General features: G+C 36.9%; 1 protein-coding gene across 4 annotated transcripts in view; it reads right to left on the bottom strand.

The window, feature by feature from the left end:
* The window catches only part of RBPJ (recombination signal binding protein for immunoglobulin kappa J region), a 115,240-nt gene that overhangs the window by 42,320 nt on the left and 56,090 nt on the right, over positions 1-16,830 (bottom strand). For all 4 annotated transcript variants that reach the window (XM_027544211.1, XM_027544212.1, XM_027544213.1 and 1 more), the window contains one exon: positions 731-769. Coding sequence is in view for 2 of the 4 variants with exons in the window: in XM_027544212.1 (XP_027400013.1) it covers positions 731-769 (39 nt within the window). In the remaining 2 variants the exon portion in view is untranslated. The remainder of the gene's footprint in view (positions 1-730; positions 770-16,830) is intronic.

Raw genomic sequence — 16,830 nt, 5'->3', positions numbered from 1 at the left:
AGACAATGAAAAATTATGAAGACACTAAAGAGACCAAGGTAGAAGATTTACAGTTAACAGAACACTGCTAAGAGTATGATGCTAGACTTTAAAAAGAAAAAAAAAAAAAAAAAGACAAGCTCTGTTTATACATGCATACAATTTTCTTGAAAGATATTAACAAGGCAGGGTAGCATTATCTCCAGGACTATAGCTGTGGAACTGAGCATCTTACTTTTTATTTTACAATCACTGGCTCTCAGAAATTTTTTAAAGTATTTTCAAGACCAACACTTTTAAATTTAACATGTAATTAAAATGCACACTGTAAAAATTATATAATTAGAACAGTATAATATTTATAGTCTCATTAAAATGTATAAAATCTGTTTTAAAATTCTTTCTAAAAGCATTTAAGTATCTTTCAAGTCCCAGTTGTAATCAACAAATTGTGATTGCCTAATGAAACTAGATAAAGGAAACCATCCTTATGCTGTAGTCCTTGTCACATTAACTATATAATACTCAATATTAACCTTGAAAGGTTTCATTTTCCCTTTGAACTGTACCATCTTATCTTGTTTTATGGGGAGAGAAAAGGGGGTGATAAAAGGAAGGGAAAATGGAAATAGGCTTATGATCTAGATATCATTATGTGAGTAACTTCTTTTCAATAAAACCTGAGTTTCCAAAATGACAGGATCTAACACTTTCATAAAATGTTTGGGTAAAAGACTAATATAACGCTTACCTAGTGAGTCGTTTAGGTGGAGGCCGCTCACCAAATTTTCTAGAAGAAATAAGAAAAAAAATTAAATAGGCTAAATGCACACTCCACAGTATTTTAGGCACCATGAAACCTCCTTTACGACTTACACTTCAACCCTACTAAAGAGCACTGTAAAAAGAACGCCTCCAGTAAATACCAACACGCAGTAGTAACAAAATACAGACTTTAAAGTTGTTTCTAAACAAAACAACAGACCCTAGGTAGGCCTGACACATCCACACGCTGAGTGTGTATTACACTGATTAGATGAGGAGAGCAGGATAGCAGGGTACTTCCCAGAGACACCTTGCTAAAACACCCAACAAAAGATGATCTTCTAGTCAAACATAATCTGCAGCACTCAAAAAATTCCTCAGAGCCCAAGGGGGTATAGATCTCACAGATGTTTACCATGTGGCAAGCATTATGTTATATCTTTTGTTAACCCTTTTTAACCATTATAAAATAATTCTGGAAGGCACATTTTAAAGACGTATAAAGCAACTTGCCCAATGTCACAAAGTAAACTAAGTGGCAGGCAGAGTTAAGATTTAAGCCTAGATGTGGACTAATTAATTAGTTCATAATATATGGCCCTTCAAAAAGAAATATGCTAAATATTCTAGCATAGAACCACTGAAAGACAGTAACATTGTTTGGGAGAGGGCAAAGAGAAAAAGCCCAAGCAAAGATAAGCACAATTTAGGCTGGAATTAGAATACGGCATGAGTGGTAAGTGAGACTCCAAGAGTAAGATTAGCTGAATTCAAATCTATGATTTAGTGTTTATTTCCCGAGCAGCCCTGAAGTTATCTGACTCTCTAGTTCAGTTTCCTTCCTCATCTTACCTCAAGGAGTTGCTGAAGGATTAAAAGTGCTAACTAATATACAGAAGACACAGAGAACACCTGGAATGCCTGGAATTATTAATTATTAGTAAATGTTAGTAATTATTACTGTTTTCTAGTTATAAAAGTTAAGCCAAAATAACTAAAGATATTAAGTGTGATATTAACAAAGATAAACAAGTATAAGAAGAAGAAGAAACTAATCCTTATGTGATGACCTGTCTCCTCTGAAATAAAAAATGAGGTCTTCTGAAAGACATGGCAGAGGTACACAGCACTTGAAGAAAAAAGATCAATAGAATTTTTCTTTCTTTTTAAAGCCACACTGCAGTTATAAATAGGTTAAGTGACTTGTTCATAACGAGTTATAGGTTTGAGAAGCCTAAAAGAGTTCTATATTTGTGGTATTTCACACAATTATTAACTTGATGACAAAAGTCTTAAAATCCCATGTAGTTCATTCTGTTGAGTAATTTAATGTTCTATGACACTGTTTATGAACTTGGTTTATAAGAAATTTCCCTTGAATATTTTGGTATTTCAGTTAACCCTAAAATACTGAAAAGTGGCTATAACTGAAACAGCACCCCAAAACGAGTAAATAATCCCAAGTTTTTGTCAGAAGGATTAATAATAAGTAATCCTCTTTGATTTTTATCCTATAGGATGGTCCACTTTAAACACAATGATTTATTAGTAATATCAACAAGGGTGCTGAAGGACATAGGCTTTAAAACACTGAACTACTGGTTAATCTATGATGTGAATTCCAATTATGGAATTAAAGGCAAAAATCTATTCCTGAAACTTTCCACAGGAAAGATTTTTTTTTTTAATGTATGAGACTGATTAAATTTACCATTGCAGCATATGATTAAAATTAAAAAGTTCCTCACTAGGTCGGATTTAGTATAAAACCCCAAAAGTTTAAGACAATCTTTAAATTACTTCTTTGCATATATATATATTTAAGAACAGAGTCACACTTTATAAAGAGAAGCAAAGAATGTAGAGAGTATCTAAGAGCTTAAAATGGTGAAAATTTTAGAGAGACACAGCTAACAAATGAGATGAAACTTTTCAGTTAGAATCATGATACTAACCATATTAGCTAATAACTCTGATCATCACACATCCTTTGGAATCTAACAGATAATTTAACATAGGTCTATTATATAACCAATAAGATCCACTGCTCTCAAAATTCAAAAGCAAATTTTGTTTTCTGGTACTCTGGAATGCTTTAAAAATCAGATTAAATCAACTGAATGTTGGTTCAAATATCTGCCTACATTCTTTTTTGGAACTACCCATTAGATGAAGTCAACAATCATATAGTAATGCTTGTGCAACATCACTCCTGCCCCCATAGAAAACATGAAAAAGAGATTTGCCTGCTGAGCTTGAACAGTATTTCAAAATGATGTACTGTTCTATCTGGGTGCTATCTGAAAGTTAGAAATCTTATAAGTGATAAATCACTTCTTCAGTGTATAATAAAGTATCTTCAGTAAGTGTCTGTAAACTCAATCCTCTCTTTAATGCATATGCCATCACACTTCTACTGATCTCATTAAACCTAATGGTTACTGTATCTAATAGAATGGGAGAAGGGTAATAAAATGGGTCTCCTGAAGATAGAAAGCCTAGAGATAAACCCACGCACCTATGGGCGCTTTACTTTTGACAAAGGAGGCAAGAATATACAATGTGACAACGATAGTCTCTTCAATAAGTGATGCTGGGAAAACTGCTGCTAAGTTGCTTCAGTCATGTCCGACTCTGTGCGACCCCATAGACGGCAGCCCACCAGGCTCTCCCGTCCCTGGGATTCTCCAGGCAAGAACACTGGAGTGGGTTGCCATTTCCTCCTCCAGTGCATGAAAGTGCAAAGTGAAAGTGGAAGTCGCTCAGCCGTGCCCGACCCTCAGCGACCCCATGGACTGCAGCCTTCCAGGCTCCTCCGTCCATGGGATTTTCCAGGCAAGAGTACTGGAGAGGGGTGCCATTGAAAACTGGACAGCTACAAAAGAATGAAATTAGAACACTTCCTAACACCATATGCAAAGACAAACTCAAATGGATTAAAGATGTCAATGAAAGATGAGAAACTATAAAGCCCTTAGAAGAAAACAGGCAGAACAATCGACGTTAATCCCAGCAAGACCCTCTATGACCCACCTCCTAGAATCATGGAAATAAATATAAATAAATAAACAAGTGAAACCTAATTAAACTTAATAGCTTTTGCACAGGAAAGCAAACTATAAACAAGGTGAAAAGACAACCCTCAGAATGGAGAGTGTTAGTCGCTCAGTCATGTCCAACTCTTTGTAACCCCTTGGACTGTAGCCTGCCAGGGTTCTCTGTCCATGGAATTTTCCAGGCAAGAATACTGGAGTGGGTTGCCATTCCCTTCTCCAGAGGATCTTCTTTACCCAGGAATTGAACCCGGGTCTCCTGCGTAGCAGGCAGATTCTTTACAGAATGGAGAAAACAACAGCAAATGAAACAACTGACAAAGGATTAATTTCCAAAAATATACAAGCAGCTCATACAACTCAATACCAGAAAGACAAACAACCCAATCAAAAAGTGGGCAAAAGACCTAAACAGACATTTCTCCAAAGGAGACATACAGATGGCTAATAAATACATGAAAAGAACCTCAGCACTGCTCGTTAGAGAAATACAAATCAAAACTACAGTGAGATATCATCTCACAAGGGCCAGAATGGCCATCGTTAAAAAATCTACAAACAATAAATGCTGGAGAGGGTGTAGAGAAAAGGGAACCCTCTTGCACTGTTGGTGGGAATGTATATACAGTCACTATGGAAATTCCTTAAAAAACTAGGAATAAAACCACCATATGACCCAGCAATCCCACAACTAGGCATATAACCTGAGTGAAAAGAACACACGTACCCCGATGTTCACTGCAGCACTATTTACAATAGCTAGGACATGGAAGCAACCTATAAGTCCACTGACAGATGAATGGAGAAAGAAGCTGTGGTACACATATAGAATGGAATATACTCAGCCATAAAAAGGAATGCATTTGTGTCAGTTCTAATGAGGTAAATGAACCTAGAGCCTATTATACAGAATGAAAGTCAGAAAGAGAAAAATAAGCATCGTGTTTCAACACATAAATATGGAATCTAGAAAAATGGTACCTATGAAACTACTTGCAGGGCAGCAATGGAGACACAGAGAACGAACAGACTCATGGACACAGGCGGTGGGGGGAGGAAGGTGGGGTGGGATGCATGGAGACAGTAACACAGAAACAGATACACTATCCTATGTAAAACAGCCACTTGGAATTTGCTGCGTGACTCTGGGAACTCAAACTAGGGCTCTGTAACAACCTAGAGGGGTGGAATGCAGAGGGAGGTGGCAGAAAGGTTCAAAAGAGAGAGAAAGGTATACATAGGTATACCTATGGCTGATTTATGTTGACCTATGGCAGAAACCAATACAATATTTTAGAGCAATTATCCTTCGATTAAAAATAAGTAAATTTAATTATCAAAAATAAAAGAAAATGAGTTTTCTGAGAAATTCATAAGAGTGTTTAGTAGGTTCACGATGCATAACTCTGAAGCTCACAACTGAACTAGATTCTAATTATTCAGTTAAATTCATAGATCTACATATTTAAAACTATCAACTTACACCAAGATACTATATGCACCCTATACTTATCAAGAGCCACTTTCCTCTACTGATCTGATGTATAATACATAACACTTCAGGAATTATCTTCTGCAGAAAGAAGGCCCATCTTTAAACATGAGTGAATCAAGAAAATTCATGATGTAGTATTTATATTATACAATCAAAATAACAGTTTTCAGCAGAAATGACAAGTCAGGTAACAATTACTCAGAGACTGATTATAATTTAAAGATTAAGTCCTATTCCTCCATTTTGCAGTAGGGAGTAAGGACACTACAAAAATTTTATCTTTACTTCTAATCTATTTTTAAAACAAGATGTCTATTGACATGTGTTGACAACTGAAAATCAGAAATAAATCGGATCAGTCAAGTTTAGACCACTTTTCTGTAAGACACTTTCATAAGATGTGCATGATACAAGTAAAAATGCAAAAAACAAAACAAAAACAAAACCCTAAATCCTTCACTATCTAGGGACACCTTTGATTTTATCAAATATGGAGTTAATTCCTCACTGTACAAAGAATCACTGCTATCCAGTTTATCTTTCTGATACTATAGGTTGTCAATATCTCATTTGCATGAATAGGTTTCTCAAATTTTATGTACACTATATAAAGCATATTTTGATTAATCATGATAATATAAATCCTGTTATATATTTGAAAGAAAAGTTATAATTCTGGAGTTTTTTTTAAGTAACAAGCAAAGGTTAGTTTATGTAAAGTTGATTACACCTATGTCCTTTCCCTCTTCCATTCTGTATGCTTTTCCCTCAGATGGGGACTGGCGAATAAAACACAAACCTAGGTGCCATCACTAGTTAGTTATGCTCATATAACACATGGCTCAAGAAAGCTTAGACTGTCCAAAGTATATGTTATAAGTATAATTTTAGGCTAGCAAATTCATTTTACTTTAACTTCACTAGCTTTCCCTTTTTAATATAACAATCATCTTTTACTCAAAACAGAGTTAGGGAAATTATTATTATAACTGTATCGGTTTTCATACACCTGGCAGTGTTGAAGATTTTTCAAAAGTTTCCATCAATCACTTAATATATTTCCTACCCATACAAGGTTCCCACATATCCTCCAAACCATTAGAATTTTCAAGTAAGTAAAAGACTTGAACTTTGCATACTTCTTTTACTTCTGTTTTGCTCATGGTGGACATGTAATATTGTTTCCCCCACAACAGACGCATTTCTTCTATATTAACCAATCTTTTAAGGAAGTATATGACCACCAACGTATTGAGGATAAACACGATAAAGTTATCAAAATTTTACCATCTTAACACCTTTTCTAGCTAACAGATGCTTCACACGAGAAAAATCAAGTCAAAAACCAAAAGGTGAGGTATGGAAAGAAAAGAAAAAACTTTGACTATAGAACAATTTAGTAATTACTCTGCTAGGATATTGTCTAGTGATATTAGAACTTTTGAGTCTACAGACGCAAAAGCCAGCTCAAATCATGTGGGAAACTATTCTGCCCTTGGGTGTAGAACTAAAAGTAATTTCCTCTATTATTCTGAATTTCACAAGTTTTCTGCTTAATGGATAAATGAAATTAAAATAAATTATTAACTCAAGAAACACTGAAGAGAGCATGAACAAATCCAAACTCTTAATGAAGTCGAACTTCATGTAAATACAACACTGAATGAACAGCAAGCTGAGAAAAGTACACTTGTTTTATACACTTGTCGGGCTTCCCTGGTGCCTCAGATAATGGAGCATCTGCCTACAATGCGGGAGACCCGGGTTCAATCCCTGGGTCCAGAGGATCCCCTGGAGAAGGAAACGGCAGCCCACTCCAATACTCTTGCCTGGAGAGTTCCATGGACGGAGGAGCCTGGTAGGCTACAGTCCATGGGGTCGCAAAGAGCTGGACACTGAGCAACTTCACTTCACTTCATACCAAATCTTCTCTAGGTGGTATACAGTTCAAAAAAAGTACCAGAATTTTTGAATCATGGTTTAAGACAGTGAAACGAAACAGCATTTAACGAAGGAAAAATAAGGAAACCTGATTGATACCCTCAAGAATCCATGCCTGATCATTCCACCAGGAGAAAGAAACACATAGATGATATACGTGATCATCATAGTCTGTGCTAACATATAATATGAAAAACAAAGCAATACGTACCAGAAAGTTGTTGAGCAATCTACTCACCAAAACAGAAGAGGCTAGTTAGAAAAGGCTACACATAATATACCATCTTTGTCTTCAGATTCATTCATTCACCCAGTATGTACCGAGTATAGGTACTTGGTATACATCAGTGAACAAAAGAGACATAAAATCCATTCCCTTATGGCACTTACATTCAATTAAGACAAATGGACAATGGTATATATTCAAAGATGTTCATCAATGTAATTTATTTTTTAAAAAGCTAGAAATAAACATTATACTTATTGAATATGATTGAAAAGACTAATATTGGAACAATCTAAAAATATATTTCAAGTAAATATGTAACATCTTCACTTCTAAACCTTCATTCTATATTTATGACAGAAAACAGTCTATGTATTGAGTCAAGTAACTTTGAGCAAGACAAGTGACACCTTGTCACAATTCAATTTTTAGCTTTACTCTTACCTTAAGACCTGTATTTAATGGCAATAATGCTCAAAACCTGTCAAGGTATAACTAGTGGTCTTGGATACAACAAAAAAGACAATCAAGGCACGATGCATTCTCCTGAACCATCACAATTACTAAATATTTTCTATTAGAACAAATATCCTATGGGGTAGACTTCAAAGACGTGCCACACTTGGCCCCACCAGGTGAAGAAACATGCTCCCCTTCTTACTAGTATGCTGCACAGAACATCTGAAAGGCACTGCTTCCTTAATTTTAAAATCCCTTTATTCTACCTTTTTTTTTCTCCCAATTAAAACAACAGCAAACTCTGTTAGCCTGTCATCACTCTGTGTAAAGAAGCAGGCAGAGTGGAAAGGTACAAACTAGGAGTGACCGAGACCATCGTTTTCAGCTATTCTCTGCATCTGGCTTTTGAGGTATCTCCAAAATTAGCATCAGGTTAGGGAAAAGGTGATTTTCCTAAAATTCATACCTGCAGAGGGATTTGTTCCAGTTAAATCTGCGATAGCCATAAGCCTCACAACCCAGACAGCACAGCTGAGTTGAGAACCCTGGCATCCATTAACATCACATATAAAGACCTTATATGAAAAGTATATGTCTTAAAATCTATGGCCTCAACAAGAGAGAGCAGTAAGATGCTGGACAACTACTCCAATTTCATGCCAAAAGACTGAAAAGGACAAACTGACATCAAATGCCTCCTAACATGGTAAGAGCACAGTATCATTTCTGTAATTTCACGGACAAAAACACAACTTGAAGCTAAACAAGAAGAAACATAACAAACCTAAACTGTGGCAGAGTCAACAAAATAAGTGGATTACACTTTTAAAAGCACCAAGGTTGTAAAAGACAAAAAAATGAGAAACTTGCTCAGATTAGAAGAGACTGAAGAAACATGATCACTGTATACAACAGAATATCCAGAATTTACTTCTGCTAGAAAAGGACATTATTTGGACAAGTGACAAAATCTGCATAAAATGGTAGATTAGAAAATAGGATCATATAAATTTTAATATCTAGTTTTGATAGCTATACAGGCATTAAATAAGAGAATGTCTTTAATTTTAGAAACACTGTAGTGTTTAGAAAGAAAAGGGAATGATGTCTACTTACCTTCAAAAGGTTCAGGAAAAATAAGATTGTGTGTGTGTGTGTGTGTGTGTGTAGATACACAGAGGGATAATGTAAATGTGGTAAAATGTTAATAAATGAAGTATCTGGCTGAACTTCTCTGTAATATTTTGTTATATTTGCAATTTTTCTGTAAACTGAAATTATATCAAAACAAAAAAGGCCACCATCAGAGAAGCACTAACCTGATCTAGGTGCTGGCATAACACTAATCGCCACAGAACCTGGTGGCCACAACAGAGACATTCACTGGCGGCGATAAGAGGCTCCACGGCCGGCTTTCTGGCACAGCTCTTATGTTCTTATGACAACTTGCTATAGACTTAAAGTTTGATTACACCCAGTGTTGATGTACAAGTGGAGAAACAGGAACTCTCATGCACTGTTGGGAGTTTAAATTTGTGCAATCTTTTTGGAAGACACCTGGCAGTGTCTATTGTAATTCAAGATGTGCATTCCTTTGAATCTCTAGCACTCTCTATTCGGGAAATTTATTATATAGGTAGACAAATCTGACTATGCAAAAATTTGTATACAAAGATATGCAATAAAGCATCATTTGTATTAAAAAAATTTTTTTAAATCCATGATAATTAGGAATGGATTGCTGGTTACACATAGCACCTCACAATCATGCCTACAGACCCAAACACAAAGAAAAGAAAAAAGTAAAAAGAGCTATCCAATTAATAGCATTAAGTTTTTTCTTTTTTTGGCCATGCTGCCACCACTGGACTGTTAGGGAATTCCCAGAAGCATTAATTTTGAATGAAAAAATGAGATATATATTTTCATTCCCCTCCCCAAGTGTGTATATAAAATAATACACACACACATATACACATATATATATATACACCATTTCCACTAATTATCAGTATTAGTGATAATGATGAGCAGCAGCAAGAATTCCATTCTGCTCTAGAATGTATTATATATAATCTGGCAGATGTTTTATTCATTACTAGCTAGTCTTGGCTTAGGTAAACAGCCAAATAAAACTGCATATCTAAACATCAGTTAAGGCCACTCATATATTGCGTCTAGAAGAAGGGTGGCTTAAAATAAAAACTGAGAAAAACATCGAAGTTAAAATTTTACCCCACAAAATGTTCTCAGTAAACAAATTTCCCTAGGGGAAATAATACAGAAAAAAATATGCCGGATCCAAATAAAGAAATTCACACCCTTATGGGAAGCATACACTTCCACATAGGAAAATATAATGCAACTTAAAGAAGTTTAAAGAGGTCCTAAAAGGCAACGGCACCCCTCTCCAGTACTCTTGCCTGGAAAATCCCATGGACGGAGGAGCCTGGAAGGCTGCAGTCCATGGGGTCGCTAGGAGTCGGACACGACTGAGCGACTTCACTTTCACTTTTCACTTTCCTGCATTGGAGAAGGAAATGGCAACCCACTCCAGTGTTCTTGCCTGGAGAATCCCAGGGACGGGGGAGCCTGGTGGGCTGCCGTTTATGGGGTCGCACAGAGTCGGACACGACTGACGCGACTTAGCAGCAGCAGCAACCTTAACCATCTGTTTAATTTCTGCAAAAGAATTCAATTTTTGCTAAGAACTCCTTCAGACACCTGACTTGATCTTACGCACTGCCTTTTAAGGCAATATTTAAGAGGTGAAAAGTGTCATCTGATAAGAGCACACACAATCTGTCACAAATACAGGTCATGGGACAGGTAGCCGCATATTACCGTACCGGCATGGACTCAGGAGTGAGGTTGTTTAAGTTCACACCCTAACTTTAAAGCAAAGGAGCAGAAGTTACTTAAACTCTCTGTTTCAGTTTTCTCAATTTGAAACACAGATAAAAGTATCTCTGTACAGAATTCTTATAAGAATTTAAAAGGTTCGTAAGTGTACAGACCGAGGGATTTTCTGGAGGTTCAGTGAGTGGGAACCCACACTTCCAATGCAGGGGGTGCATGTTCAGTCCCTGGTTGGGGAAACAGGATCCTGCATGCCATGAGTGCAACCAAAAAAGAAGTGTACAGCACCTAAGAGTTCTAGGTACTAGATGAAACACCACTACTGTTTCAAGGCTGGATTACAGAGTATTATTTACTCTAACTAATATGGTAAAATTGAAATAAGGCCTTCAAAACAAATACACATTTATATAGCTTTAAAATACATATAATTAATTCTACATTTCACAAAGAACCTGAGAATACATAAAGAACTCAACAAAAACCTGATTTAAAAATAAGTAAAGGACTGTCCTCTTAGCTCAGTAGGTAAAGAATCTGCCTGCAATGCAGGAGACCTGGGTTTGATCCCTAGGTTGGGAAGATCCCCGGGAGAAGGAAATGGCAACCCACTCCAGTATTCTTACCTGGAGAATCCTATGGACAGAAGAGCCTGGAAGGCTACCGTCCATGGGGTTGCAAGAGTCGGACACAACTTAGCAACTAAACCACCACAACTGAACCACCAACGGACTTGAAGAGATATATCTCTAAGAAGATATACAAATGGCCAATAAGCACATAAAAGTTCAACATTACTAATCACTATGGAAATGCAAATCAAAAACATAAAGATACCACTTCATACCATTCAGGATGCCTATTATCAAAACTGACAAAAAACAACAAGATTTGAACCCTGGTACACTGCTGGTGGACATATAAAATGGTATGGTATTATGGTGGAAATATAAAATGGTATGGCAGTATCTCCAAAATTAAACGTACAATTAACACATAATCTACCAATTCCACTTCTGGGTACATACCCAACAGAAATAAAAGCAGTAACTCAAACAGATACTTGTACACCAATGTTTAGAGCAGCATTATTCGCACCAGGCAAAAGGTGGAAATAATCTAAATGCCCACTGATGGATGAATAAATGTGGTATACACATACAATTAAATATTCCACCTTAAAAAAAATTCTGACACAAGTTACATACAACATGGATGAACCCTGAATACATTACGCTAAATTAAAATAAGACACAAAAGGTCAAATATCCTATGATCCCACTTATACAAGGTACCTAGAGTAGTCAAATTCAGAAGACAGAGAAGTAGAATGGTGGTTTCCAGTGACTGTCACCATGGTTGAGGGTATGGAAGGAAGCATGGAGAGTTACTGTTTAATGGGTATAGTTTGGGAAGAAGAAAAAATTTTGGAGACAGAAGGTGATGGTGGTTGTGCAGTAATGTGAATGTACCTAATCAAACTGAACACATAAAAATGATTAAAATGGTAAACTTCATGTTTTATATATATTTTGCCCTTCCCTTCTAATAGTATTTAGTTTTGCCTTAAACTATGGTTTAATGAGGAATATTGGCTCAGCTTTGAGGGGTATCCTATGTGACTGCCAGGATAAGTGACAGTGGCTGCCGTACAACTTAGAAAAAACAGACAAGTGGGTGCCAAGACATACAAAAGAAGAACATGAGGAGTATATGTATAATATATAAGTGGTTCCTACTACCATCAAGGTAAGGATAGAAAAGGAAAAAGAGACGTTCTTCCTAGAATCTATACCTCCTAAGGAAGGGCAGCACAGACAGCATGCAAACAATCCCTCAAAGACTGTTTGGTTTGAACATCTCCTGTGGAAAATCCCAAGTGATCATGGAAAGCAGCTTGTACATGAGATGTCACATAGTTTTTGCCTTTGCACCTCCCCACTGACTTCTCACCCCTACCTCAAATTATAAACAGTGAAGATTTTTTTTCCTCCACAAAACATCTGCCAAAGATGTTAAGGTTGTCAGTTCTCTGAAGTCATTTGAAAATTCTTCACAGGAAGAAAGAAATCTGATATTAATTAGAAGTTATTATTTTTTTCTCATCTTTTGAAATGGCCTTTCCAATCCAAGTGAGACTTAAAAACGAAAGAAAGAGGGATGCCAATAAAAGAGATTTTTTTTTTTTGAAAGCCATGCTGCTGCTGTTGCTGCTAAGTCACTTCAGTCGTGTCCGACTCTGTGCGACCCCATAGACGGCAGCCCACCAGGCTCCCCCGTCCCTGGGATTCTCCAGGCAAGAACACGAGTGGGTTGCTATTTCCTTCTCCAATGCATGAAAGTGAAAAGTGAAAGTGAAGTCACTCAGTCGTGTCCGACTCTTAGTGACCCCATGGACTGCAGCCTACAGGACTGCAGGCTCCTCCGTCCATGGGATTTTCCAGGCAAGAGTACTGGAGTGGGATGCCATGCCTTCTCCATTTGAAAGCCATAGAATACAACTATCCATAATAGGATTTCTTTGCCTGATTTCCTTGGGTTCTTCTATCCTTGAAAACGTATACAACATTTACTGTGCAATACATTTATCTTAGAAGGGGTCTAGCTCTCCTTTAACCACTGCTCAGTACAGGTATTTAGAACTGAGAGATCAGATCCCCAAGAAGTAACCATCAATGATTTCTGGTAGGGAAGCCTGAATATAGCAGAGAGGACCAAAGAGATTTTTAGTGGGGAACAATGAAGAAGACAAATAAGCTACATTTCAGGAGGCCGCTCAAAGTAAGTTTTTGCCTCCACAGAATTAACAAAATATGGAAAAATAGGTAATTTTCAGTTTTTAAAAAAAAAAACTACCAAGCCAGAAGACCTTGCAATTTTAAAGCTGGGCTCTATATTGAGTCCTGTGCTAAGCTGCTTCAGTCGTGTCCAACTCTTTGCAACTCTATGGACTGTAGCCCACCAGGCTCCTCTGTCCATGGGATTCTCCAGGCAAGAAGAATACTGGAGTGGGCTGGGGTGCCCTTCTCGAAGGGATCTTCCCTGACCCAGGAATCGAACCCGTATCTCTTATGTCTCCTGCCCTGGCAGGCCAGTTCTTAACCACTAGTGCCACTTGGGAAGCCCATATTGAGTTCTAATATCCTACAAATAAAGTTTTCCAAGTACCTAGTGAGGAATCACCTCATCACCGACTCAATGGACATGAGTTTGAGCAAGCTCCAAGAGATGATGAAGGAAAGGGAAGCCTGGCGTGCTACAGCCTATGGGGTCACAAAGAATCAGGACACCACTGAGCAACCGAACAACAACGAGGAATCAAAGGAGTAAACTTGGTAAAGAGAACCCTGGCATTGTAATACTTAGCTCCCATCACAAGGAAGAAAATACGAGTAGAAAAAAATAGTATTTCCCTGTAAAAGTTAGGTCCAACAGGCCTCTCCCTAAATTAATTCTGATTCAGCCCATGGAATGGAATAGCCTCAGAAGCAGTATCATGCAATTAGGTGGTACATGAAGGCCCATAATCTTTCCTTAATAAAAGTACACCTGAGAATGTAGCAATACTGCTAGACCACTGACAATAGCTTAAAATATATGCCTGTTGACTTGAGATTATTACTGCTGATGTTCAAAAATAATAAAAATGCTATACCCGCACAAATGTGTATATATGAGTACCAGCAGACATGTAGAAGAATGTCCACAGCATCATCAGACATAATAATCCCAAATCAGAAACTCAAATGACCACTGTCGAAGGATCGGCTAAATTACAGAATCATCATGCGATCAGATAAATTATAGAATCATCATACAGCATTGTGCTATTCAGCAAGGAAAGTGAACAAATTATCACTACACAGGCAATAACACTGACTAATAGCAAAAGAAGCCAGACTCAAAAAGGTACAAAATTATATGATTCCATTTTATATGAAATTTTAAAAAGAAAAGCTAAACTAAACTACAGAGTTCACAAGGATACAGGTGACCTTTGAGAGGGAGGCACACACACCAGGAGGAGCTATATGAAAGGATCCGGAAGAACGAGTAATATTCTGTAACTTCATCTCTGTGATGGTCACACATTTACATTCACTTTGTGAAAATTTACTTTATTGTACATTTACGATTTGTGTGCTTTGTTTTTCTGTAGGTATATTACTTTAATTTATAAATATATATCCAGATTTATTAACATTCAAGTGTTTCAAATGAATGGATGGTTCTGGGAAAAAAGTTCTTTCCTAGACTTTATTTCTATTGTCTTTGAATTCTATTTTAACATCAGATTTTAGAAGGTGGTGATTTCCAGTCCTCAGCTACATCATTCCAGAATATATGTATTTCATATCAAAGGTTAGTATAAGGATTTAAGTCCTGAAAACTGGTCTTCTCTACATCTAAACTGCAAATCAGAATTTAGTCTTCTTCCCTAATTTTAGTAGGCAAAAGAATCAGGATCAATTGTGGTCCTCTGTTTGGCAAATCTACCCCAGAGTATGCATTTTTTAAAAGTCACTAGTTATGCAGTGTCACAGAAAAATGCTGAATGGGTAGTAGGATTAGAACTTTCCTATTGTTAACTTTTAAATTGGCTTCATTTGCCTCTCTCACCTAAAACCAAGATGAGGAGGAAGGAGAGAGAGAGAGTGTGGCATAATTGTTTTGAACATTCTCATTTCTGTTCTTTCTTTAACGTTTAACACACATTTAAGGGCCTACTGTATGTTAGGAACTGCAGTTGACATTTGGAACATGTAGCAGCAAATGGAACACGGTCCCTATCCACACAGAATACACGACAGGAGCAGCAGCAGGCTACCTATGTGCTATGCACGAACATCTCACTTTAGACACGTCAATCTTACTACACAGACGAGAAAAATCTGCTTAGAAACCACTTTGCCTTGTTCACATAATGGTAAATTTGGTTTAAAATGTAACTACAGTATAAGGTCCATGATTTTCCATACATTCTGCAATAAGGTAGAATTCAAGTACAGTTCAATTCTAGATACTAACATATGAAGAGATACAATTTTTATGAAAGACTATAAAGTGTACTAACTGATCCTAAAAATTTCTATGATATAGTATAGACTTGTTTTGCTTAAGTGAGGGGTCAACAAGAAACCAGAAAGGAAACCTTCTTTCATTACCCTTCCAATACTTCAACTACTGACTAAATCATAAGGGTAAAAGATTCTTCTGTCTTTGACTGCTAGAAAGTGAAAAAATTCTCTTCGAAAGCTGTAAATACGTAAAACTCAGGAAATCTAAAGACACCTGCTGTGGGAGCCATACCTTAACTACTGCATACATATACATAAACAGACATGAATGTCTGTACATATACGTACATCAAATATTTGACAATTACTTTCATATTTCTTGCACAAAGACAATAAATATGTTACAATGCTCATGACCAGTGTCTACATCACCAATCATAATTTTGCAAAGTACATTTTTTTTCTGAGTTGAAATGGATCAAGAATACATAAACATCTTCTATGTCTATGTATATATACACATATATATGTATGTATATGTATGTATGTATATATACATATATATATACTATGTCTGCACTTATACTATAAACTATGTCTACACTAACATTTTCTGTTAGTCAAAATTATTAACATAAAGATTCTGTACCAGTCCAACCTCTATTAAACCATTACTGGCCAATTTCTTAAACAGTCAAACCTCTAACATACAGTTTGGTTTTCAAGTATTTGAATTCTGCAGGATATCTGCCTTTTGTTTTCCTTTTAAATAAAGCAGACCAGAACATTTACGGTTGCCTGAAAAATCCCATGGACGGAGGAGCCTGGTGGGCTTCAGTCCATGGAGTCGCTAAGAGTCAGACATAACTAAGTGACTTCACTTTCACTTTTCACTTTCATGCATTGGAGAAGGAAATGGCAACCCACTCCAGTGTTCTTGCCTGGAGAATCCCAGGGAAGGGGGAGCCTCGTGGGCTGCCGTCTATGGGGTCGCACAGAGTCAGACATGACTGAAGCGACTTAGCAGCAGCAGCC

This window comes from Bos indicus x Bos taurus, chromosome 6 (assembly GCF_003369695.1).
Source record: "Bos indicus x Bos taurus breed Angus x Brahman F1 hybrid chromosome 6, Bos_hybrid_MaternalHap_v2.0, whole genome shotgun sequence".
In the NCBI taxonomy this organism is placed as follows: domain Eukaryota; kingdom Metazoa; phylum Chordata; class Mammalia; order Artiodactyla; family Bovidae; genus Bos; species Bos indicus x Bos taurus.
The sequence above is the reverse complement of the archived record's forward strand: the minus strand, read 5'-3'. Positions and strand labels throughout refer to the sequence as shown.